The 26,329-nt window shown below is 46.0% G+C and overlaps 1 protein-coding gene across 1 annotated transcript in view; it reads left to right on the forward strand.

The window, feature by feature from the left end:
* Positions 1 to 26,329, forward strand: part of FARP1 (FERM, ARH/RhoGEF and pleckstrin domain protein 1) — a 300,320-nt gene that overhangs the window by 245,812 nt on the left and 28,179 nt on the right. The window contains exons 14-16 of the mRNA XM_036249925.1: positions 3,232 to 3,419; positions 4,815 to 4,904; positions 5,986 to 6,119. Of these exons, the coding sequence (XP_036105818.1) occupies positions 3,232 to 3,419; positions 4,815 to 4,904; positions 5,986 to 6,119 (412 nt within the window). The remainder of the gene's footprint in view (positions 1 to 3,231; positions 3,420 to 4,814; positions 4,905 to 5,985; positions 6,120 to 26,329) is intronic.

The raw sequence follows: 26,329 nt of genomic DNA on the forward strand, positions 1-26,329 counted from the left end.
ATTAATGAGCTCATTGAGAAGCAATGAATGTCAGAATCTCAGTCACCATTTCTCATTGCCCAGGGCTGTGCCTCCGCGGGCGGGGGGGGGGGAGGGCTGCGAGGCTTGAACAGGCTGAGTAAGTCAAGCAGATTCATTTTATCACACAACACAACTACATTTGTTTGCTTTTTTTTAGCAAATGGACTACTTCAGTGAAAATTGATTACCCATAGTTCTCTAACAGTTGTCACTCGTAGTTCTAACATTTGTCACCTTAGATGCTGACTTTACGACTCAGCGCCTCACTCTTGCCCAAAGGGGGGCTCTTTGTGAGCACCGGTTTGTCCAGACCATTATCACACACTGGCTTCAAGTCCTAAGAGAATTTTAATTACTCATTAAGCTGCCAAGTTCTACTGAAGACCCTAGTCATCCTATTTCCTTGATTGCCAAATGGTACATGAGTTACGTGTTTTTGTTTGGACCACATCACCTATATATTTTCACAGCCTAGAGTTTCTCTTGCAAGGGGGAAGGGGGCTCTCCTCCATGGATGCAGCTCGAATGAGCAAAATCGAACTTCAGAGTTTGGGGCCCTCCCTTCCTTAGACTTGCTGATAGGTTTCTAGAACAGGTTCTTGGTAGTTACTGATTTATTGATCTAACAGTTTAAATACACTCATTGCCCTACCTTTCTTAGGCCCTGACAAACTGGTTGAGGTAGTAGCTCCGGAGGTGGAAACGGGCCACCCAGTTGGGTCACCCTCCACCGCCACGCGTTGTGCAAGTCAAGTCAGTGGTTACACGTATCCTTAGGCTACTGAATGAATGAAGCCAGCTTTTACCCAACAACCTGGGCTTGTCCCGGACTGTCCCCTACTCTGCCTAGGAATACGGGTTGTTGTGAAGTTTTCTTTCAGTACCCCGAGCCCTGTCTCTGATGTGGCCCAGTGGGGATTCTTCTAGATGGCTGTCTTCTTTGAAATGGGTCCTACCTTCCTGGCAGGGTGACATCTCTCCTGGAACCCTAGTCTGTTCACTCATTTTCTTAGCCTGCTCTGTCTACTAAATAGAAGTGTCCCCAGGGAGTGCATCAGGGCAACAGCTTTTGACCTGGGAGAGTGGAAGTGGTTGTACGTGAGCGTGTTCACCCTTATTTTCTCCCTCACAATGTGGTAGTTGGGTTTTTTGCTTTGTTTTGTTTTATCTGCTGCTGGATGCTGTCCAGGGCTTAATTGGTACTGTTTCGCCCCCACCCCCCTCCACCCCCCCACTCCTCCTTCAAGCTAGCCTTCTAACTGCTTTCGGTTCTTGGCTCCAATGTCTCGTTGATGAGGCGAATGCTTTTTCTGTTCCACACCCCTGCAAATTCCAGGCCCAGCATGTTCTCACTTAAAACTGCCTCACCTGATCTCACACACACTGTGAGAGCTGAAGGTAAGCCCCCCCAATTCTATCAGATGCCGGTGGACAAATAAGAAGTGACTCTCAAACAGCACCTCACAAATGCATGAAATGTTTTTCTCTCCAGACAGACTGCCAGAATTTCTCTTTTCTAATTCCTATTTGTAGTGATAACATTTTTCTTTTTGTGATTTAAAAAAAAAAAAAAAAAGAATAGTGTAGAATCTTGAAACAATTGCAGTTCTGATTGTTGTCACGATTTCTATTTTACGAGTTCCAATTCTTTCAAAATTATTGTATTTGGTTTTGCACTGGTGTCAATAAAATTGACATTTGTGAAGCAATTTCTGACTTTTTTCTCCGGGTCTCACTGGGTCTGGTGGTGTGTGGGGTGACTGGGTCTTTGTCTAACACCAGGACTTCATTTCAGTGATTGTGTATTAAAATGCAAGGATTTAAATGAGGGATTTTTAAATGTGAACTACCTGATTCTGCCTTTTCCTCACATGTTATCTTGTTCTTCAGATATCATTGTACTGACCAGTAGTCAATGGGCAGGATGCATGCTTTCTGTTGTCTTTCTGGGTGTGGTCACTTTTCACCCCTGTGATTGACCTGGGACTGGGTGGGGGCTGGTGGTGGTTTCTCCGTGGTTCACTCATCCTGGGATCAAATTCACCACCCTGTTTCTTTCTAGGCTGTCCTATCTTATAATTTCAAAATGGATATGACAATCCAGAGGGAGAGGATAAATGTTAAAAAAAAAAAAAAAAAAAAAAAATGGGGTTAGACCTGGAAAACGCACTTCACCTTTTTCTCCGAGATAGTTGAATAGTGTGAGGAGTAGCAACGAGCTGAAACAGTGTATTGGAAAATGGAGAAGTAATTTACTCTGTGTTTCCTCATAATGGTAACAGACAGGATTGCAGGCTGGGTTAACTTTGTTTTCGCTCATGCTAGTTCTAGCAGAGCGGCAGTGGGTAAAAACACTTAGGCTAGAGGTATGTGGGAAACATCCTCTCTGGCTTCCATGGTTTGAAAGATTGATAATTGCAAAATTCTGTTGGCAAAGAGTTTCATGTACACATCATCTCCTTTGGCTGACTCATCCTGGGTAATTATGCATTTCTGTATTATTTAATATGGTTTCCTTTCCAGAGGCATAATTAATGACCTGTCCCTTTTCAACTCCTAAAGGGGTCTTGGGATAATGGAATGATCCCTAGCTTTGCATTTTTAAATGATCACCTTTGCATGTCAATGTGATGCTAGTGTTTCTGTCCCAAACAGTGAGAGAGACATGGAGTGACACCGCCAGGTATAACCAGCTTGCTTTTGTTCTTGGTCCACTGGGGAGGTAGCCGCTTTACCTTTCTGTAGCTGTGGCCTGTTGCTACAAGATGTAGTCTGTCCTCGGTGCTCAGTCGTTTAGTTTCCTCTTAGTATAGCTCTATTTTCTAGTAATTTCCCACGCCTCCTTGTAATATAGACACTGTGTCTGTCTTGAGTAATTCTTAGAAGCTAAGGCAGTAGTTTGAGATGTCTGTGTGGGGATACACTATGCTTTTAAACTATTGTAATTACTCTCTAAGCAGAGTTTGCTACCTTATCATTAATTACATAACTGAGGCTCCATGGAATTACTCATACTATGCTATCTTTATTATTAAGGCAGCTGCAATGTAGAAAAAAAAAAACTAGAAAAGAATGAAGCGTATTGAATTTGCCGTAGAGGAGTCAAGATTCAAAAGATTTGAAAAGGTGAAGATTGTAGGTAGAAATCAGACCCCAGAGGAATTACTTTTTTTTTTTTTTTTTTTTTTAATACTTCTCATTCCCAAACAGGCTCCCTGACTGGTAGTCCTCACCTTTCAGAGCTGTCCATCAACTCGCAGGGAGGAGCCGTGCCCGCCAACGTGATCTTGTCTCCCAACCTGAGCCCCGACACCAAGCAGGCCTCTCCCTTGGTCAGCCCGCTGCTGAATGACCAGCCGTGCCCACGGACCGACGACGAGGAGGAGGGCCGGAGGAAGGTGCGGGAACTCGTGCACGCGAGCGTGTTATGCTTTTTTTTAGCCATAGTACTATACAGAAAGTAAAATTTGCCATTTAGCCATCTTTAAGGGTTCAGTGCAGTGGCATTAAGTGCATTTACATTGTTTAACCATCATCACTATTTATTTCCAGAACTTTATTATCGTAACTCGGTGCTGTCAGTCTGCACCCATTGAATAGTAACTCCCATTCCTCCCGCCCAGCCCCGGGAACCACCGCTCTGCCTTCTGCCTCCATGAATTCCACTACTCTAGGAACCTCATCTAAGTGGATTCCTCAGTACTGTCCCTTTGTGATGGGTTTGTTTCACTCAGCAGAATAGCCTTAAGGTTCACCCATGTTGTAGCACATGTCACAATTTTCTTCATTTTCAAAGTTGAATAATAATCCAGTGCGTGGATATACCTCATTGTGTTTGTCCATTCATGTGCTGATACAGCTGGGTGGTTTCCTCCTTTGAGCTACTGCAAATAATGCTGCTAGGAACATGGGGGTGCAAGTGTCCCTCCAGTCTCTGCTCTCCCTGCTCTCGCGATCCCTCAGAGGTGGGATCGGTGGGCCCTTGCGGGAAGCAAGCCAGATGGCCAGCACCAGGGCACTTCCTTTTACTTACTGTTTAAAGAAGAAAGCAGGCCCTAGCCAAGGAGCTCAGTTGATTAGAGTGTCATCCAGATACACCAAGGTTGTACGTTCGGTCTCCGGTCAGGGCACAAACACGAATCAACCAATAAATGCATAAGTGAGTGGAACAGCAAGTCAATGTTTCTCCCTCTCTCTCTCTCTCAAATTACTTTGAAAGGATAAATAAAATAAAGAGAAAGCAAAACCAAAGCCCAGCTTGCTCTAGTGCTGCTACCTGCCCACCTGGCGGACGGACTCCAGAGGACTGGGCCGCACTGGCGTCGCCTGCGGTCCCCACCCTTGCCCCTTCACACCAGCCAACCTTGTAGTCCCACCAACAGTGTGGCTTCTATGTCCTGAACACCAACACCACCGGCCATTATGGCGTCTGTTTCATTGATTTCCTTGAAGACTGCATCACTCTGCTATTTTACTAATTAAGTAGATTTTCAGATGCCCAGTTTTGAATGCATAGTCCTCAGTGGTGGCTAACACACTCATCCGAGCCTTTCACTGAGGGTAATGTTTGCATGGAAGGGAATGTTCCTAGACTGTTTTGCCATCACGGAAATCCATTCTCTTACTATACACAGTTCCTCTGACACACAAAAGAATAAATAAGGGTTTATTTAGACCTGATACCAGCTAACAGAAGATGGTAAGTTAGCAATGTGTCACTTTCTTATAATCAAGATATTCTTAGAGTCTTGTGCTCGAAAATGATGTCTCAATTCTTTTTATGGACTTCGCAGAGATTCCCAACGGACAAAGCGTACTTCATCGCTAAGGAAGTATCCACCACTGAGAGAACGTATCTGAAGGATCTTGAAGTCATCACTTCGGTATGTGCAGCATTTCCCCTAAAGCATTAAATTACATAATTTATCTCAACTAAGACTCCACAGGAGAGAAGCTGGATCTAATTAAATGTTGGATTCTCAGACTTCAGTGAAAAGGAGTTTGGTCGTGGGTTATAGAAATTAAGACAGTAATAGTATATTTAATTGGAATGTGCTTTATAACAACTTTTATAATTGTGATTTTTGAAGTGCAGAGACAGGATGCTTCTAAAGTGGAGAAAATTAAAACTAAACATTTGGCTGTCTGCGTGCACTGATGCAGAACATCTCCTGTCTTGCCCATTGTCAAATACAGCTACTTATTTTTGCTCGAAGGAGAACTCAGAGGGAATAGAAGCCTCGTTTTTATCTTTCATAATAAATTGAGCCATGTCAGCAAAATCTGCCAGCAGTCTGTCTTTTATTATTTTAATCAGTTCTATTCAGCCTTGGAAACAAATTTAAAGCATTGCAGATGTTTTTGACCCCTGGATTTGAGGAAAGAACTGGCCTTTTGGAGGTCCGCAGAATCCCCGATAGGTGTGCCCAGAGCATCGTGTGGTGACGGGCCTTGGGCAGGTGCTCAGGAAACATCCTGGGGGCCCAGCCCAGTCTCGCCTCAGCAAGGTGACTGACGTTGTATGAAGGCAGCGGCTTGATCTCTGGCTCAGCCACCTTCGAGCTCAGCATTTTGACAAGGGAGCGGAGATGGAAGTTCCTAAAGAACTGAACCCCAGGGGTGTTCAGTGCCGCAAATTAGTGATTACCCAGGGAGTTGGCCAGAATGTAGGTTTTGATTTGAGGAGCTGCCCATTTCAGAGATCTGTCTCTGCTTCAGCAGTGTTTTGGTAACCAATCTCAGGAAGCAGCAATAAAGAGACAGGTGCTTCTCAACCCCTCTCATGAAGGAGGGGACAAGCAGGGAGGCCTGAAAGCCCCTGGTGCTCCCCAAATGCTGCCGCCCAGGCGCAAAGCCATTTGTCCTGCGGGCACAGTCGGCTGCGGTGTTACTTCTGAGTTGTAGACATTGGTCATTCGCTCATCGTTATGTCTCTCACGAAGTGTGTCCTCTTTTTCTGCCCAGTGGTTTCAGAGCACAGTGAGCAAGGAGGACTCCATGCCCGAAACATTGAAAAGTCTCATATTCCCGAACTTTGAACCTTTGCACAAATTTCATACAAATTTTCTCAAGGAAATTGAGCAACGACTAGCCCTGTGGTGAGTACAGCTATGTTTAGCAATTATATCACCCACTCCTCTTCTCTTTCTCTTTCCGATGTTATTTTTATGTCGTCCCTTGTAAGCATCAGCCATGGGAGAAGGTAAAGAGCAAGAAGCTGGCTTAAGACAAGCCAGCCTCCAAGCGAGGTCCAGGGAGATTCTGCGTGCATTCAGATCTCATCCTGAACTGTTTTCCCTTGCTCTGCAGTTATTCAGAGTGCATGTTGCCTTAGGATAATGAAATGAATGTCACAACATAAAGGTAGTAGTTACTTCTGGGAGGAACTTTTAGGGGTGTTGGTGATGTTTCACTGGTGCTTGCTTTATAGTTATTAATGCTGCAAGAATTAATAACCACTTTTGTTGAGACCTTGAATCAGAATAATTTTTAACTGTCCCAGCCTACCAGGATAAGTTATGTTTAATGTAAATTGTCACCATCCCAACATTTCACATCTGGCTGTGGCAGATTGCTACAGATATTAGGGGAGTAACATCATGAGCTGCAGAAACACAGGTAAGAGTGACCTGTGGGCTGAAACACGTGGTCACTGACCGTAGGTTCCAGGACAGAGAGAGCTCAGGGGGTACACCCGTATACACTGTGGGCTCAGGACATCCCGAGCTGTTGTCACTTTAGCCGGTTTAGTCCACATGGCAGTTGATTTAAGTAATGTTGGGGAGTCGCACATAGGAGGTGTCAGCAGCTGGCAGTCACTGCAGCCGAGTATGGTGGCTTCGGCCCGCTCTTGCCACCAGAGAGAACTTTGGAGAGCTGTATTTCATTCTGGGAATAAATACCGTACTCTTGGATTTATCCATGACTATCAGTCTTTAGCATCTGGACCTTGTCTATGAAAGAATGTCCAATTGCTTCAGAAACAGCTGCTGACATTTGTTTTCTAGAGGGTTTTCAGGACAGTATCTTTCAAAGGTCTATAATTTTATTCCTGTTTCACATGAAGACACCAGAAAGCCCATGAAAGACCCCAGGCCAGAGGGATAGCAGCTCGTCCATGTGTGGCTCAGTTGACATGACCTTCAGTAGCCCTGCGACAGTGGACCCAAACCAAGTTGATGACGTTTACCAGGAATGAATGTGTAGAAGTCTGCCTTTAAGTTCAGTGAATCGCTTCTTCAAGTGCATGATGAGGAAGACCTAGCTTGACAGGGTCTCAAGGCAGAAAGGCTGAATGTGAATGAGTTTGGTATTAGCCACGAGGATGGCGTGGAGGTAAATCTGTGTCTGTATCTGTAGCTGTTAACCTTGGCTTCTCCTTAAACTCCCCTGGAAACTCAAGAATCTTGATATCCAGGCAGAACCCCAGACCAGTTACATCAGAATCTCTGAGAAGCGAGACCTAAGCATCAGTAGTGACTAAAGCTTCCAAGGTGCTTCCCATGTTAGCCAAGGTCAAGAGCCTCCGCCCTAGACTGCCGCATTAGATAGAGACCAGAGCGTGGAAAACAATTGCCCCTTGAAATTCAAGGCTCAGAGTTCCTTCATGATACTCGACCCTGTTCCGACGTTCACATTTGACATGGTTTAATAAGAGAATCCATTTTATTTTATTTTTTTAAATGAGTGTTGGGATTATGGGTATTTGGTCTAGAAGAGAAGCTTTTAGAAAATATGATGGCTCTCTTCAGGTTGATCTTATGAAAAAGAAAGGACACATGTCCTGAGCTGTCTGCGAGGACAAAATTTAAACAAAGGATTGAATGTCCCGAGAGGCACATTGTGTCTGAACGTATGAAAGGATTTCCTAACTCTCAGTGCAATGAGAAGCTGCCTTGCGAGATAATCAGCTTCTGCACCTTGGGGTTTCCTGAGCAGAGGCTATTTCCGAAGGTATTTATTGGATGAAACCCCAAACCTGGCAGTGCATCAGGGTCACCTGGGGCTGGGAGAAGGGGGAATTTTGGAAAAATACAGATTTCCAGGCTTGATCCAGCCCTCCTGAATCAGAACACGGGTGAGATCCCGAAATTTGTTTTTTAAAGTGCTTCTGAGATAACTGTGATGAATACCTTTTCTCTGGAACAACGGATACAGTGTACCCCCCACATACCTGGGATCCTAAGATCCTCTGATTTGCATTTTGATTGTAACTCCTTCTTTCTTCTACAAACAATGAATGAAGGCATGCGTGGGCACTGGTGCCAGGGCATGGGGCTTTGCCTCCTGGGGCTTGGGCTCTCAGAGAGGGCAGGCATGTAGAGGAACGAGGACCAGGCCCTCTCGTGGATGTGTGCCATGTCCACTGCGGGCACAGGGTGTCGCTGGCCAGCTCTGCCTTGGAAGACATGTGAGCCATTAATGCCTGCTCAGAAGGGGCATCTGTGAGTAGATATATTCAATGAGGAGAACAGACGTAGGAAAGTTTACCAAGATGGGAGTTCACACTGAGTTACTGACAGACCCTATATGTGCGTGTGTAGTCACACTGTGACGTGAGAAACATGGGTTGGCTTGAGCAAGTTGGGATGGCGGTCTGCGTTCACCACCTGAGGTCTGGGTCTTGCTGACCATGGCCCTTGTGGGTGCATTTCTCCACCTGTGAGACAGGAGTGTAGGGTCCACCCCATACAGTACATACATGAACTAAATGAGACAGTGTTTGTCAAGGGCTCAGTCTTCTGGGAAGCAGGGAAGGCTAATCACTGTAAAATAAACTTTTTATTTTGAAATAATTTTAGAAAAGAGTTCCAAGGCAGTTGTTCCTATACACCCCTCACCCTACATTCCTCTAATGTAGTCTCTAGCATCACCACGCACGTTTGTCAAAACTAAACACCAAGGTTGGCTCATTACTGCTAACTAAATTCCAGACTTTATTCAGTGATATTTTAAATGATTATTTAGTGGAACGAAATCTGAAGTTTACTGTGCACCTCAAGTTCCCTAGAATTTGGCACCTGGATGACAGCCACCATGCCTTGCCTTTGCAGCCCACATTGGGTTGTCATGTACTTCCGTCAGCTGGGAAATCATAGGGGAGAAAAATTACCGCTTTTCCTAAATGATTAGGCTGACCCCCAGCGCAGTAGATGCACCTGCCCCTGTCCAACAGTTGCATTCTCCCAAGTAAACACGCCTGAGAAAAGAAGGGACCGTTTCATCCGGGCAAAGCCCAAGTTTCTCTTTCTTCAGAAATGAAGGGACAAGTTTGGTGGCTTCTGGAAACATGAAGAATGCCTATCCTTTAGAAAGCAAGGACGTTTCACTCAGCTGTTCGCATGCATTCTGAGAAAGTCACCCCAGCCTTCGGCATTCCGGCAGGAGCCCCACATTCCAGCCCTGGAATGACTGGCAGGCGCTGAGCACAGACTGACCGAGTCATTCCCCAGACATGGAAGGAGACCTGCCTGGCGCAGGTGCCATGGCGGATGCTGCAGGGTGCAGAGCTCGGCCTGCAGCTGGCAGGGAGCTGGGGTCCAGGGAAGGGACATGCAGGGAGACACTCTGACAGGCTGTGGAAACAGTTCCCAAGCTGGATCAGCTGCATTTTTTTTTTCTGAAGAAACAAGGTGGTTCACTTGGAAGGAGGGCAGAGATCTAGCCAGGAGGACTGGAAAGACTGGAAGTCGAGATGGCAGTGAGCAGACAAGTCAGGGCTCACAGGACAGAGAAGGGAAGAGGAGGCCCCGAAAGCTTTGGATCCAGTCAGCTGGGGAGATGGTCTTGAAGTGAATAGAATGGTCAAAGAAGAAAGGAGGAAGCAAGTAAAACAGGGAAGATGAGTTTGCTTTGGGCATATCAACTTTAAGGGCTCAGTAATGAAGTCCTACAGGCAGTGGGAAATGCCCATCTCAGGCCTTTGAGGGAACCAGCTGCTGTGGTGCGGACTGGGAAATTCTTTGCAAGAAGAACCCAATCTTTCAGGAAGAGAATGTTGAAACTAAAGAGAGCCAGGTGTATTGAGTATACCTTTTTGGCGACTGGCCGTATGTGTGCCCTGTGGCAGAACAAGCCAGCAAGGGCCATGGAAGAAGCTGGCGGGGATTTGAAAAGACAGAGGGGACAGAGGGTCCCAGAGGAGGGCGTGTCTTGGAGAAAGAAGCCTGGGAAGGCAGCAATGGTTTCAGGAAGGAGTTCCCTGGTGTGCGGAGAGAGCTCACCAGGGAGGAGAGGTGAGAAGAGGTGAGGGGGGCATCCTTGAGGGCTCGTTGGCCCCTCTGAAGCACAAGGAGGCTTTTCTCTCAGGGCTGTGACACCTGTGATCAGGATGCAGGGGAATGTTCTTTGTCCCACCATGACACTCTCCGGTGGCTGAATGGAGTGATGACCCAGTGGTCAGAAAACTGCTTTCTTCCCATCACCCCCCCTCCCCAAGTGGAACATTTTTATAGTGGCACCAGTGAAAAAAATCAATAGGACAAGAATAAATACTTTTCTCAAAAAATTAAACATAGAACCACCATGTGATCCAGTATTCCACTCATAGGGGTAAATCCAAAGGAAAGATGCAAGGAACTCAACAGATACTTGCATGTCAGTGCTCCTCGACATTCCTCACAGTACCCAAAGGTGGAGACCACCCAGCGTCACTGATGCCTGAATGGATGCAGAAAATGCAGAAACCCACACACTGGAACCTTACTCAACCGTAGGAAGGAAGGACCTGCTGACACATGCTACAACCTGGGGGAGCCTCGAGGACATTATGCTCAGTGGAATAAGCCAACCACGAAAGGACAAATATCCTATGATTCCACCTATATGAGGTTCCTAGAGTAAATTCATAGACAGAAAATAGAATGGCAGTTGCCAGGGACTGGGGAGGAAATGGGGAGATACTTTTCAAGGCATGTGGAGTTTTAGTTTTGGGAAGATGAAAAAGTTCTGAAGACGGATGATGGTGGTAGTTGTACTACAATGTGAATATATTAGGGTCACTGAGCTGTATACTTTGAAATGGTTAATACGTGCCCTGGCCGATTTGGCTCAGTAGTTAGAGTGTCAGCCTGCAGACCAGAGAGTCGCGGGTTTGATTCTGATCAAGGACATGTACCTCAGTTGTGGTTTGTCCCCGACCCTGGTCCGGTTTGTGCAGAAGGCAACCAATTGATGTTTCTCTCTCTCTCTCTCTCTCTCTCTTTTTCTCTCTCTCTCTCTCTCTCTCTCTCCTTCCCCCTCCCTCCCACTCTCTCTGAAGATAAATGGGAAAATGTCCTCGGGTGAGGATTTAAAAACATAAATAAACAAAATGGTTAATATGTGTACCCTGGCCAGTGTGGCTCAGTTGGGCGTTGTCCAGTGCACTAAAAAGTTGTGGATTCGGTTCCCGGTCAAGTACATGCTTGGATTGTGGGTTCAGTCCCCAATAGGGGTTATGCAGGAGGCAGCCGATCGATGTTTTGCTCTCACGTCAATGTTTCTCTTCCTCTTCCTTCCTCTCTCTCTAAAATCAATTTTTAAAAATACCTTTAAAAATGGTAAAGACAATAAATCGTATGTATTTGTACTGTATACGCAGACTTCAGAACGGTGCCGTGCACCCGAGGGCCAGCGGACAGTGCGTCACTGTGTGCGGGGCGCTGACCGGGCGCTTTCCCGAATGAACTCATGTGAAGCTCAGGGTGGCGGAGCTCAGGGTGGCGGAGCTCAGGGTGGCGGAGCTCAGGGTGGCGGAGCTCAGGGTGGCGGAGCTCAGGGTGGCGGAGCTCAGGAGGCAGCGTTTGCTCACTGAACGGCTTCCGTCCTGCCGGTCAGCACTGGCAGCCAGGCCTCGCCGGGCTCCCGAACGGAGCACCTCAGCTTAAAGCTAAACCGTGCTTACCGCTCCTGTTGTCTTTCCGATCAGACTGCGGGTGGGCGGGCGCCGCACAACCTCACCTCTCACGGTTTTGGTTTCATCTGTTGCCTCCTTCTTAGCGTCTCTTTTCATCTTCCACTATCAGTTCCCTTGATTGCCCAGCCGACTGGGAGGTGGGCAAGGCTTCATCCTCTACAGATAGATGGGAAGTGAAAACTGACTTTTTACCTTTCAGAAGTGGCCCAGGAAGGGGGTACTTGGGGCATGCATCCCAGCTGGAGAGCTGCTGCGCCCCGAGGGGAGGACCTTTGATGTTAAAACTCATGATCTGCCCTGGCCTGTTCATCTCAGTGTTTGGAGCATCGGCCCCTGGACCAGAGTCCTAGGTTTGGTCCCTGCTAAGGGCACGTACCTCGGTTGCAGTTTGTGGTTGGGGTCGTGTGGGTGGCAACCACTTGACTCTCTATCCTTTCACTCTCCCTCCCGCTCTATCTGCAAAAAAAAACCAAAAAAAACTTGTGGCCTGCCCTGGCCTATGTTAGAGTTGGGATCCTTATGGGAAATGCTAGAAACGAGCCCCGTGGCTGGACAGCCTGTGTCCAGAGCTTGCTCACCTACCTGAGGTTCCTGGGGGCAGGGCAGGCTGGGATGCTGCTGTTCTTTTTTTTTTTTAATCTTCACTCGAGGACATTTTTCGATATTTTGTTCAGATAGAGTGGGAGGGAGAGAGAAAGAGAGAAACATCGATGTGAAAGGGACATGTCGAGTGGTTCCACTCACATGACCCAACCAGGGCTGGGGGCAAACTGCAATCCAGGTATGTGCCCTTAGCGGGAACCGAACCCGGGTCTCTCTAGACCGCAGGCTGACACTCTAACCACTGAGCCAAACTGGCCAGGGTGATGCTGCTGTTATTTTTTTTTATTATTATTATTTTTATTTATTTTTTGTTACAGATGTTTCTCCTTTTTTTCCCCATTGACACCCTCTTCCCCATCCCCCCTGCCCTATCCCCGGCTTTGTTATCCATGTCCATTGGTTATGCATACATGCATATAAGTTCTGTGGTTTATCTCTTCCCAACCCCCACCACCCCCTCTTCTGAGGGTTGTCAGTCTGTACCCTACTTCCATGTTTCTGTGTCTACCCTATTCCTCAGACTGTTATATTAATTATATTCCATATATAAGTGAGATCATGTGGTATTTGTCTTTTTCTGCTTGGCTTGTTTCACTTAGGATAATACTCTCCAGGTCCCTCCATGTCGTCCAAAGGATAAGAGATCTTTCTTTCTTACCGCTGCATAGTGCTCCATTGTGTATATGTACCACAGCTTTTTTATCCATTCGTCTACTGATGGACACTTGGGCTGTTTCCAGATCTTAGCTATTGTAAATAGTGCTGCTATGAACATGGGGGTACATATATTCTTCCTGATTGGTGTTTTAGGCTTCTTAGGGTATATTCCTAGAAGTGGGATCACTGGGTCAAATGGAAGTTCAATTTTAAATTTTTTGAGGTAACACCATATTGTTTTTCATAGTGGCTGCACCAGTCTGCATTCCCACTAGCAGTGCACTAGAGTCCCCTTTTCTCCACACCCTCGCCAACACTTGTTGTTTGATGATTTGATGATGGCGGCCATTCTGACAGGTGTGAGGTGATACCTCATTGTTGTTTTAATTTGCATCTCTCTGATGATTAGTGATGTTGAGCATTTCTTTATATGTCTCTTGGCCATTTGTATGTCCTGTTTAGAGAGTTATCTATTCAGCTCCTCTGCCCATTTTTTAATTGGGTTCTTTGTCTTCCTTTTGTTGAGTTGTATGAGTACTCTATATATTTTGGGAATTAACCCCTTATCTGATGTATCATTGGCAATGATGTTCTCCCATACAGTGGGTTGCCTTTCCATTTTGATGGTTGTTTCTTTTTCTGTGCAGAAGCTTTTGAGTTGATGTAGTTCCATGTGTTCATTTTTTCCTTTGTTTCTGTTGCCTTAGGTGATGTATCAATGAAAATTCTGCTGCGTTTGATGTCCGAAACTTTGTTGCCTACATTTTCTTTGAGAATTTTTATGGATTCGCGGGTCACATTTAAGTCTTTTATCCATTTTGAGATTATTTTTGTGTATGGTGTAAGTTGATGGTCTAGTTTCATTTTTTTGCATGTAGCTGTCCAATTTTCCCAACACCATTTATTAAAGAGGCTGTCTTTACTCCACTGTATGCTCTTGCCATCTTTGTCAAATATTAATTGAGCATATTGCCTTGGGTCCATTTCTGGGTTCTCTATTCTGTTCCACTGGTCTATATGCCTGTTCTTGTGCCAGTACCAGGCTGTTTTGATTATAGTCGCTTTGTAGTATAACTTGATATCTGGTATTGTTTGTGATCCCACCTACTTTGTCCTTCTTTTTCAAAATTGCTGTGGCTATTCGGGGACTTTTTTGGTTCCATAAGAACTTTTGAAGTATTTGTTCTAGTTCTGTGAAATATGTCGTTGGTATTTTGATGGGGATTGCATTGAATCTATAGATTGCTTTGGGTAGTATGGACATTTTAATGATGTTAATTCTTCCAATCCATGAACAAGGTATGTGTTTCCACTTTTTTATTTCCTCCTTTATTTCTTTTTTCAATGTCCTGTAGTTTTCTGCAAATAGGTCCTTTATTTCTTTGGTTAAGTTTATTCCTAGGTATCTTAATTTTTTTGCCGCGATGGTAAATGGGATTGTTTTTTCAGTTTCTCTTTCTGTGAGTTCATCATTGGTGTATACAAATGCCAGCGATTTCTTGACATTAATTTTGTATCCTGCTACTTTGCCAAATGAATTTATTAAGTCTAGTAGATTTTTGATGGAGTCTTTAGGGTTTTCTATGTATAATATCATGTCATCTGCAAATAATGACAGTTTCACTTCCTCCTTTCCAATTTGGATCCCTTTTATTTTTTCTTCATGTCTGATTGCTGTGGCTAAGACTTCCAGTACAATGTTAAATAAGAGTGGCGAAAGTGGACATCCCTGTCTTGTTCCTGTCTTAAGGGAAATGCTTTTAGTTTCTGCCCATTGACTATGATATTGGCTGTAGGTCTTTCATATATGGCCTTTATTATGTCAAGATATGATCTCTCTATTCCCACATTGCTGAGCGTTTTTATCAGAAATGGATGCTAGATTTTGTTGAATGCTTTTTCAGCGTCTATTGATATGATCATGTGGTTTTTATTCTTCATTTTGTTTATGTGGTGTATCACATTTATTGATTTGAGAATATTGTACCAGCCTTGCATCCTGGAATGAATCCCACCTGGTCATGGTGAAAAATTTTTTTGATGTATTGCTGGATCTGATTTGCTAGTATTTTGTTCAGGATTTTGGCATCTATGTTCATCAGGGATATTGGCCTGTAGTTTTCTTTCTTTGTAGTGTCTTTTTCTGGTTTTCAAATTAGAATTATGCTGGCCTCATAGAAAGAGTTTGGAAGTCTTCCTTCTTCTTGAATTTTTTGAAATAGTTTGAGGAGAATGGGTGTTAGTTCTTTTTTGAATGTTCGATAAAACTTTCCCGTGAAGCCATCTGGGCCTGGGCTTTTATTTGCTGGGAGAGTCTTGATTACCTCTTCAGTTTCCTTAGTTGTTATTGGTCTGTTCAAGTTTTCTATCTCTTCCTGGTCCAGTTTTGAGAGACTGTGTGTTTCTGGAAATTTGTCCATTTCTCTTAGATTGTCGAATTTGTTGCCATATAATTGTTCATAGTAGCTGTTAACGATCTTTTGTATTTCTGTGGTGTCAGTTGTTACTTCTCCTCTTTCATTTATGATTTTGTGCATTTGGGTTCTCTCTGTTTCTTCGTGAGTCTAGCTAATGGTCCATGTTTCTTTATCTTTTCGAAAAACCAGCTCTTTGTTTCATTGATCCTTTGAATTGTTTTTTTTGGACTCCATGTCATTTATTTCTGCTCTGATCTTTACTATTTTCTTCCTTCTACTTGCTCCAGGGTTTTCTTTTTGTTTGCTTTCTAATTCTTTAAGTTGTGAGGTTAGACAGTCAATTAGAAATTTTTCTTGTTCCTTGAGGTAGGCTTGTAGTGCTATGAACTTCCCTCTCAGAACTGCTTTCACTGCATCCCATAGATTTTGTGTTGTTGTGTGTTCACTTTCCTTGGTTTCCAGGAAGTCTTTAATTTCTTCCTTGATCTCCTTGGTAACCCATTCATTGTTTAATAATATGCGATTTAGCCTCCATGTGTTCAAATGTCTTTGCATGTTCTTGTTGCAATTGATTTCTAGTTTCATGCCATTGTGATCTGAGAAGATGCTTGGTATGATTTCAATCTTCTTGAACTTGTAGAGATTTAGTTTGTGTCCTATCATGTGGTCTAACTTTGAGAATGTCCCATGTGCACTTGAGAAGAATGTGTATTCTGTAGTGTTGGGGTATAATTCTCCGTAGATATCTATTAAATTCATTTGGTCTAGTGCTTCATTTAGAGTCTCTGTTTTCTTGCTAATTTTTAGTCTAGAGGATCTATCCAGTGCTGTCAATGGGGTGTTGAAGTCCCCTGCTATGATTGTATTGCTGTCGATTTCTCCTTGGAAGTCCTCCAGAAGATTTTTAATATATTTTGGTGCTCCTATATTGGGTGCATATATGTTTATCAAGGTTATATCTTCCTGTTGGATAGAGCCTTTCAATATTATGTAGTGGCCTTCTTTGTCTCTAGTTGTGGTCTTCATTTTGAAATCTATTTTATCAGATGAGGAGTATTGCTACCCCAGCTTTTTTTTGCTTTTCATTTGCTTGGAAAATTTTGTTCCATTCCTTCACTTTCAACCTATGTGAGTCTTTTGTTGTGAGGTGGGTCTCTTGTAAACAACGTATAGATGAGTCATGCTTTCTTATCCAGTCAGCTACTCTGTGTCTTTTTATGAGAGCATTCAGTCCATTTACATTTAAGGTGATTATTGATATGTACTTATTTATTGCCATTTTTGTTTAGTTTGGTTATATTTTTCTTGCTATTTCTTGTACTAATTACAGCAGTCCTTTTAACATTTCTTGCAGTGCTGGTTTGGTGGTGATATATTTCCTTAGCCTTTTTTTTGTCTGGGAAGCTTTTTATTTGATCTTCTATTTTGATTGACAGCCTTGCTGGGTAGAGTAGTCTTGGATTCAGATCCTTGTCTTTCATGCCCTTGAGTACTTCATGCTATTCCCTCTGGCCTGTAGTGTTTCTTGTGAGAAGTCGATGCTGCTGTTCTTAAGGCCCCTGAGATTTTCTGCAGGTGGCCACCACCTAGTCTGCCTCCACTACCCAGAAAGGAAACCCCCTCAGATCACAAGCAGTTTCTCCAACATCTTCTCTCAAATGGGGCAGTGTACCCCTGTCGTCGAGGCAGGTATTTGAACCAGGCCTTAGCACACACCATGTTCCTCATGTGTGTGCACACATGCGCGCTCACCCTTCCCTTCAGTCCCGAGAGGCGGTACCAGCCTGAGGGATTCATCTCTGTGTCGGGAAGGATGGATTGGGCCCAGCGCCGGCCTTCAGAAAGGTCTCTGGCTGGTGGTGGCTGCCGCGCTGAAGTACCGGCAGCTTTGTACACGCAGATGGTTACCTGAAGTGGTTGTCTGTAAACTACTTCTCAACTCCACATCAGCAAAGGATCTGCTTGTTGTATTATTTTGTTATTGCCCGAGATTCAGATACTTGTAAATGTTGAGTGTGGAGAATCCCTGTCATTGATTCCTGGAGTAACAATCCTGCCACTGTGTGGAGGTCTCCCGCTCCCCCTCCATTGGTGACAGGGGGCAGTGGGAACTTGACTTTTTTGGGAGCAAAGTCAGTGGCAGTACCTTGCTCGTGGAACATTCCTGTGTGACCTGGCCCACGGCCTGAAGGATGTAAATGGGCCCCGTGTTTCAGCAGCTGTGAATTCAGTCGTGAGCACGGAATCCGGGTTACAATGCTGTGTGCCTGGAACCCCGAGTCATTCCTTCGTCTGCCAAGGCCAATGAACCGCACTAATGCTCCTACCTGTGAGACTGAGTTAGCCCGGTCCTCCCTCCCCTCCTCACTTCCAGTCTCCATCTCTGCTCTGAACCCCCACGATGGGCCACCCGCCAGTCACTTTTCACGCGGAATCTCAGTTCCTTGCCTGCATGTCTCGCCACGCTGCCAAGACTGGGTTCCTCCAGGGGAACCATTCCTGCACCACCTCGTCTCGATCAGGACTCAGGGTTCGCTTCTTGGACAAAGGAATGACTTCTCGTTTGCAAACTGCATCACAGTTCTTACGAGGGCTCTTCTTCATTGTGGTTTTCAGTCCTTTTGTGCTTCATCTTCCTCAAAGATTTTGAGACAGTTTACAAATGGATAAAGTTCAAGCAAACTATAAACAAGGACACCAACACTGTGCTGTCCGTTGCAGTAGCCCCCATCCAGTTTGTCTGTCTATCTATATGTTTATTTTTAGTCTTCACCCGAGTATGTTTATTGCTCTTTTTTTTTTAAAGAGAGAGTAATGGGGAGAGAAAGCGAGAGAAACATCAATGTGAGAGGAACATCGATCAGTTGCCTCCAACACGTGCTCCAACCAGGGGTCGAAACTGAAACCTGGGTATGTGCCCTGACTGGGAATTGAACTCACAGCCTTCTTGGTGCACAGGACAGTGCTCCAACCCACCAAGCCACCTGGCCAGGGTTCCACTTGTAGCGATGTAAATTTAAAATAATTTAACTTAAAATAAAAACTCATTCTCTTGGTAACACTGGCAGCATGCCAAGGGCCTGTCAGCCACATGTGGCGAGAGGCTCCTCTGTTAGATAGAAGATATAAAACCGTTTCCATCATCCCAGAAAGTTCTGTAGCCCAGCGCTGACCCAAAGACTAAAGAACAAGTGGTACTCAACACTGCAGCGAACCCAAGGCCTGCCGCACGGCAGTTGCTCCAAGTAGTTACAAAACAAGTGCGTGAAGATGCCTTGGTTTCCTCTGGGGTAAATACTGACGAGGTGTAAGTTTGCTGTTGTGTTTCAAAGGCTCAAAGCAGAGGGGGGCTGGCTAGGAAGGCTGGACAGTGCTTTTACATCACTAAAGTCACATTCCCACGCAGTCTGTGGCATAAATGTTAATAATAAACCACAGCGGAAGGCTTAGGCCTGACGTTCAGAGGGAAAGAGCCCTGAGAAGCAGCCTCACTGCTGCCCACGTGTAACAGGAGAAGAACTTCCTGGCTCCCTGGAAACCTCAGCCCTATGCGTGATCTAAAATAGTCACTGCCTGCCCCCCTGTGCCACTCACGTCATCCTGCCAAAGCATACACACTGTGTGGACGGGACGGCTGGGGACACTCTTCTGTTGTACCCTCGGGTTTGGTGACGGGAGCCATCTCAGCACCCCAGAACCTAGAGTGGTGGCCTGTGTATTTACACTGTGAGTTTTAGGCCTTACAGGGTAGTAAAGGAAAAACAGGCCTTGGAGTCAGACAGCCCTTCCTTCAAATCCCAGTTCCATCCCTGTTCACCACCGGGTGTCTGGGGGCAAGTCACTGAACCTTTCAAATCTCAATTTATTTATTTATTTGCAAAGTGGAGATAGTGGTATCTTGCCTATGAAGGAGAAGGATTTTGTAGAGCATGTAGCATGGTTCCTGGAACGTGGTGGCAGTGCACTCGCAGCAGCTGGAACCCTCCCCAGTGAAAATGTGCAGCCACCCCCCCGCTCTGGTGCTGTCCTGAAGCTTCACTCTTACAGTGATGCATCAGCCACGGAAGAGCCCACGCACTTTTGCTTCTCATTTGTTCATTTGCAGCAGGGTTCGTGCAAATCCTGATGTCGGCACACTTGGCCAGGGCCTTCTTTCGTTTATTCAAAAAGTATTTATTGTATCCCTACTATATATCTATCACTTCGCACTGTGCGGTGAGAAAACTGGCCACAGTTCTCGTTCTTCTTGGGCTTGCATCCTGCTTACGTCTCTGTTCTCTGCATCCAGGAGGCAGCCAGAGCCAGCCTGATGAGATTAGATAGCGGGGCCTGGGGAGAGCACAAAGGAGTCTGTTCTGTTTTCCACTTATGCCAAGACAAGATCAATGAGTGTCTGACATTTCTCAGAACAGAGATCATTGTCAGTATTCCAGAGGTAGTATGTAAGACTGGAAATATGCATACAGTTAAGCACCTTGCAGTTTTTTTCCAGCATCTTTTAAAGCATTTTCCCTTCAATTGTCTCATTTGACAGTCAAAACAGTCCTCTGGAGTTATCCCCATGTTTCCCCTGATGGAAAACGGGGCTCTGAAAGGAAGGGTGCTTTGCAGGAAGTTGTTCAGTATAAAGCTGGGTAGGTCTGTACCCCATTTCTTACTTTCCCTGGAGGCCACGAGTGAACCTCGAGGGGTGCTTATTGACTTTACGTATTCTCTGATTCTAGCTAGAGCAGCGTTTTCCAGTAGAACTTACTGGGATCATGGAAATACTCTGTCTGCATCATTCAACATAATAGGCACTGGCCACATGTGGCTGTTCTGCACTTGAAATATGGCTAGTGCGGCGGGGGGACCGCATCCTTGTTCATTTCATCCTAAGCACGGTCATGTGGATGCTGTATTGGACAGCACCGTCTTAGAGGCCTGGAGGGCGCCGAGCAGTGGAAGAAAGAAGACGGGGTTCCCAACACACTATGCCCTTCGCCACCCACGTTCTCAGAACTCGGGTCCTTGAGGTAGTTATCGAAGAGCTGGACCCGAGGGCTGTTCTCTGAGCCCTCCTCCCCCTGCTTCCACCGCGTCAGGGCTGCTCCTCTTGTGTAAAGCTTTTGTTCGAAGAAGAGTTTCATTGGCTATGAAAACAAAGCTGTACACACAGGCTTCCAAGCCTCTGCTTGCGAAGTCAACGGCAGTGACACTCACTGGAGACAAGGCAGTGCGGTCTACCTGGGAGACAGCTGGGAAGAATACTCAGTGAAAGAGAGATTATAAGGAAGTTAGGACAAGATACGGATTATGGGTGTACCATAAGGGGGAATCATTTATACTTACTTAATTTATATAAGCATATTTAAGGTTTAACATTTCACGTTTGTTTGTTTGTTTCAAAGGCAAGAAAGACACTTCAAGGACACTGACCTTCCCACTGTATCCTGCCCCACCCTGCTCCGCTGTCCACCTGGGGTTTCAGGTGGCAACTGTTTCGTTTTCGTGCATGTTGTCAATCATATGTGGGAGCTGGTTTTGTTTTGTTTTTTAATGTTTTAGTATCCTCTTTATTCCTGACTGTAGAGAGTCCCTGTGCTCTGACTGCAAGTTTCTTTTCTTAGAGTAAAAATGGCCTTTCCAGGTGCCTAGGTCGCAGGTCGGTTCTGCCGGGCAGCACCCAGCGAGCACGCTCCAGATCAGTGAAGAGTGAAAACCGCTCTTCCGCTGCGTTTTACTGTGTGGCTCATGCACAGGACCGAGCCCACAGAACCACACTGGGTCCCGTCTGGGTCTTGTCAAGCCTGCCCAGGAGTGCGCTGTAACTTCTGCTCCTCTTATGAAACCGGATCTGGTGTTAAACCTCAGAAGAAGAAAAGGTGTTGCTTTAAGCACGAGACAGCTGAGTGTAGGAAGCAGGTGTGGGCCGAAGGCCCCAGTGGACAGGACGGATCTCTTAGCAAAGCTGCCAGAGGAAACCCAAGGGCCTCAGCCCAGTGAAACAGCTCTTCACAAGCATCACAAGTAGGGAGATGAATGAATATTCATATTAATGGGTTTTTCCACTCCAGGGATTTCAAAGGATATAGAAATCCATCAAAGAATGTTGAAATCCATGTATATTACATGTGGCTAATATATTTCATACATAAATTAATATACAGTCATGTGCTGCATAACGTTACAGTCAGTAATGGGCCGTATCTATGGCAGTGGCCCCATAAGATTATAATGGAGCTGAGAAATGCCTGCTACCCAGTGATGCGGCCGCCGTAATGTCACATCACAACGCATGGCTCGTGTCTGTGGTGATACTGGTGTAAACCAGCCCGCGCTGCTGATCTATGGAGGTACGGCACATGCAATTGTGTACAGGACATGACGCTTGGTAATAAATGACTGTGTCACTGGTTTATGTATTTGCTATAATATTTATCATTATTTTAGAGTGTCATCTTTTTACTTACAATAAAGTTTGCTGTAAAATAGTATGTCATGTTCTGCCACCAGCAGCCCCATACATCTTGTGCTTACAGTGTCTCTCGAGTGCATCATTCCTCTTTTGCTGATTCCATCTCAGACTGTTTTGTATGGTAACATGCTGTACAGGCTTGTAGCCTAGGAGCAGTAGGCTGTGCCGTGCAGCCTAGGTGCAGAGTAGCTATCCCAGCTAGATTTGGGTAAGTGCACTCTGTGATGCTGGCAAAATGATGACATCACCTAAGCATGCATTTCTCAGAATGCATTCTGGTTATTAAGCTGTGCATAATTGTAATCTGTTAGTCTGGCTAATTTGTTACCTTTTTAAACCCAGCTACCCTCCCCACCCACATATTAATGGAAGATTTGTTTTTATTCATTTACTTACTTATGCATTATCCCTTTACTTACGTAGATACAAAAACACACACAATTACAGTTTATGTGTTTTGCATTTAGAATCATAGAAACCAGGGGGATGTCCTATTTGTTTTGCAAATGAGGCTTCACAAAGTTAAATCTATTTTCTCAGGGTCAGGGAGCACCAGACACAAAGCCAGGTAAAAAACGTCAGTTCCCGGATGCACAGTTTGCTGTTGTGTTTCACTCTAATGAGATGACTCTTCATTTTGTTGGGAGGAGAAGGGGAGAGCTTCATGTTTACTGACAGGTTTGGAGTAACACTGAGCTGCTGGAAGAGCCCTGTGGTCAGCACGGCCCACTTTCCCTGGTAGAGAATCACCGTAGACACTTGACCAGAGCCAGGCCTGCCGTCCACCCTCCCAGAGGGGCAGTGCCCTAGGAGTGCGTGGTCCATAGTCAGGGATGGTAGTGCCCACAAGGCCATCAGCATGCTGTAAACTCAGTGTCTTGTAGGGTTCCACATGGATATTATATTGACCTTGGGGCTGGGGTGTGACTGGGTGGCAGAGTGGCACTCTATCCATTGGCCTTGCCCCGTCTCCATCTGCAACCAGTAAAAGTGTTTCCTGACAGGCAGAGTCAGAGCCCTGCAAAGTCTCCTGCCCCCTTGCAGACAGGTAGACAGCCTCGCTCTTGGTCAGCAGCCCTTCCCGAGAACCGGTCTCCTATCCTCTCCTCTTCTTTCCTGGGTCTGGCTGCTGCCAAGTATTGACCAGCTCACACAGTGGTGAATGAAGTGTTCCCAGAGGGTCCAAGACTCGGATTCATGAGAGTGTGTGTGTGTGTGTGTGTGTGTGTGTGTGTGTGTTCAACCCTGTGCTGAGGTCACATGTTGTTGATCCTGGAGTACATGAATCATGGTGCAGGGGTCAGAATTTAGCATCTAGGCAGCTACTCAGTACATGGGTTTCCAAAGTGAAATTGTCAAAAGAGTTTTCCGCTTTGCTGCCGTGTGGTAATTACACACACAACAAATATGTGGCCATGTCGTCTAAACAAGGACCCTTTTCTTGTGAGGTTAACATCCGGAGGATGTTCTGCAAGAGTTATAATTACTTTTTCATGTTCTCGATGATGAAATGACCTTTTGCTCTTCACAATAAAGCAAATGCTTTGGACTTGTTGATTTGGTGGCATTGACATGTAGAGGAAGTAAAAACATGACAGTATTTCTATGGAGGCAACAGGAGTTTCGGGTTTTGTCCCCATTCCCATCAGGCATGCAGGTTCTGAACCACGCAGGGGGGCTGGGGAGGGGACGGGAGGGAGGCAGAGCTGCCTGCACCAGTTCCACTAACTTCAGTGGCCCCAGCCTGGTTTCACTGCACCACCTAGAGCTGCCCCCGTGAACTCACTGATATCGGTGCCTTCCCTGCAACACAGGACTGAGGATACGAACCCAGAGCAGTTTCTAAAATGAAAGTAAAGATGCCAAAGACTTAGAGAAACAAATAGGGTTCTTCTGCTAGCAAGCCGATGCAGGAAGAATGTCCCCTTCAGTTTACGGTTTTAACATCAGTACATTTTCTTTTGATAAATACTTGGCAAAAGAAGAAAGGAAGTCAAGTCAGAGAAGTTTGGCTTCCACCACTGCCCCCCGCCCCTCCCCCAGTGTCTGCATTCCTGCACTTCATTTTCCCTTGGGTCTGGGCGGCATCTGTGAGAGGGAGGAAATTCTCGTTATTAATGGACACCAAAGACCCCCACTTCTCCCCTTGCCCACCCAGAGCACTCTCACTACACTATGTAATGTATGTCCTTCGAACGAGCTAAAGATCTTAATGCATTGTCAAATGGCATGCCCATTTGAAAGTCTGGGGGTCAGTTATTTAAGTCCCAGACAATAGCTGCATTCCCGCAAATCAAGTCAAAATTGTGTCTTGCCTCCTTTTATTGATGTTGGCATTTAGTCCAAATCAGGTCATTCTGGCTCAGTAGCTGGGTCCCCTTTCATTGTTCAGGGGTGGGGGCAGTGAGGAGAAGGAAGAGAACCCTCTAGCTCCTAGAACAGCATCGTGTGATGGTTAAGTGCAGGGGCTGGGTGGTTATAAATATCAGAAAACCTGCAATCCAGGCTGGAGCTCCTTTCTGCTCCCAGTGGTAAAGGAGAGCAACCAGTCAATCCTTAACCAAATCCAGTCACACATCAAGATCCATAGAGTGGCCATGCAGTAAACTTCTCAATAGCAATGTGGCTAATAACTGTTTGCCAGAAATCCAGAGGTACCTCACCCCTGCAGCTGATGGGGTGGGACACTGTGCAGTGATTAGCGATGGACTGAGGATTGTCCAGAGCCTGGGTCCAAATCAGATGCTTCAGCATTCTCTGTTTGTGGGTAGAATTTGATTTGATGGGGGGGGGGGTGGGATACAAGACACAGGTGAGTGAGGATAACGGATTTTTAGCTTAAGCCTGGAACAGAGCAGGTACATCATGAAGGAAGAAAATGTAGGAAGAGGATTGGTTTTGGGTAACAAAACTGTAGTGGAGCCTCTTGAGTTTGAGATACCTGTGGGGTCATTCACGTAGCTCCCTGTGGAAGGTATAAAAAGACAGTAGTTAGATCAGTGGCTACAAAGAACATTTGGGTGTAGTTTGGCATCACGGATGGAAACCATGTGGAAAAGAGGATGGCCTAGGGACAGGTAGAGAGTGAAGAGAGATGATAACCACCGAAACAACACAGACGGCTAGGAGCACCCTGAACAGGGGGAGCTGGCAGTGCAGGCTGGAGAGCTGACCGAAGGAGAAATCGGAGACCTGGAGAGGCTTCTAGAAGCCAAAGGGCGGAGTACCAGGAAGACTGGGACCAACTAGCCCAGAGAGGGTGGCGTGAGCAGGAGTGATGATGCCTCCGTGGTGTGGGTCACTGAGGGGGTAAACGTCACCCTCCACAGGGCTGTTTCTGGAGTGGTGAGGATAGAATCCATATTTTAATTCATAGATGTGAGTAGTAATTAAGGCCGGCTGCCAGCATTGTTTCTTTTGGCAGCCAAGAGGAAGCAGAGGGTTGAGGAATGAATTCTTCTTCTGGCTGGATGAGAAGGGAATAGGTTACAGAGAGACAGAGCCCCGGGGAGACATGGAAGACCCAGGGAGGGGCTGGGAGCGAGGTGGATGCTCTCCCTTCTTATAGTTTAGAGAAGTTTTAATTGCCCAATGGGTCTGGATGCACTGTCTGTCTCCCCTGTGATGTTAGAACCAGTGGAATAAATGGCATGGTGTGGAGGGGGGGGACAGCCCCTCTGCGTCTCTCTGCGCTGACTTTCCACCCCCTAGTAGCAAGTGTGCTCCCTCCTGGCCTCCCTTCCCCATCTGAGATACTTGATGAATCAGCGATGGAGTCATGAGTCCTGGAAGGCCCCAGCTGCTTCCGCTGAGATGGAAGTTGTCTCCCTCGTTGCCGGAGATGTGTCAGCGATGGCGTCTGCGGGGGTAAATCACGGTCCCGCCTGACTTGTGTAGCAGGTGCTTCTCTCCATCAGCGCTTCTCACTGCCGACCGGAGGTGTCTTACCCAGAGCATTACCTTTCAGCTGGCTTCTGGTTACCCTGAAGAGTCGATTCAAAGACACTAGCCTGGGTGGTTGTTAACAATCATGTTCTAGTTGTGTCCGAGACATTCTTTTCCTGTCGGGCAAGTAGGACAGATGTGCACTGCATCATGGTGAGGAGTGTAGACTCTAACTGGACTCCTGGGCTCAGGTGCAAAGCGCACTGTCTCGTGATGACTGACGTTGGACAAGGGGTGCCGTTTCCGTGTGCCTCGGCTTCTTCAGCCGTCTGATGAGGGCGTGATGGTGCCTGCGCATACCACTGCCGACTGCGGCCATGCATTAGAGGAGTT

Source organism: Molossus molossus, unplaced genomic scaffold, assembly GCF_014108415.1.
Source record: "Molossus molossus isolate mMolMol1 unplaced genomic scaffold, mMolMol1.p scaffold_m16_p_9, whole genome shotgun sequence".
In the NCBI taxonomy this organism is placed as follows: Eukaryota; Metazoa; Chordata; class Mammalia; order Chiroptera; family Molossidae; genus Molossus; species Molossus molossus.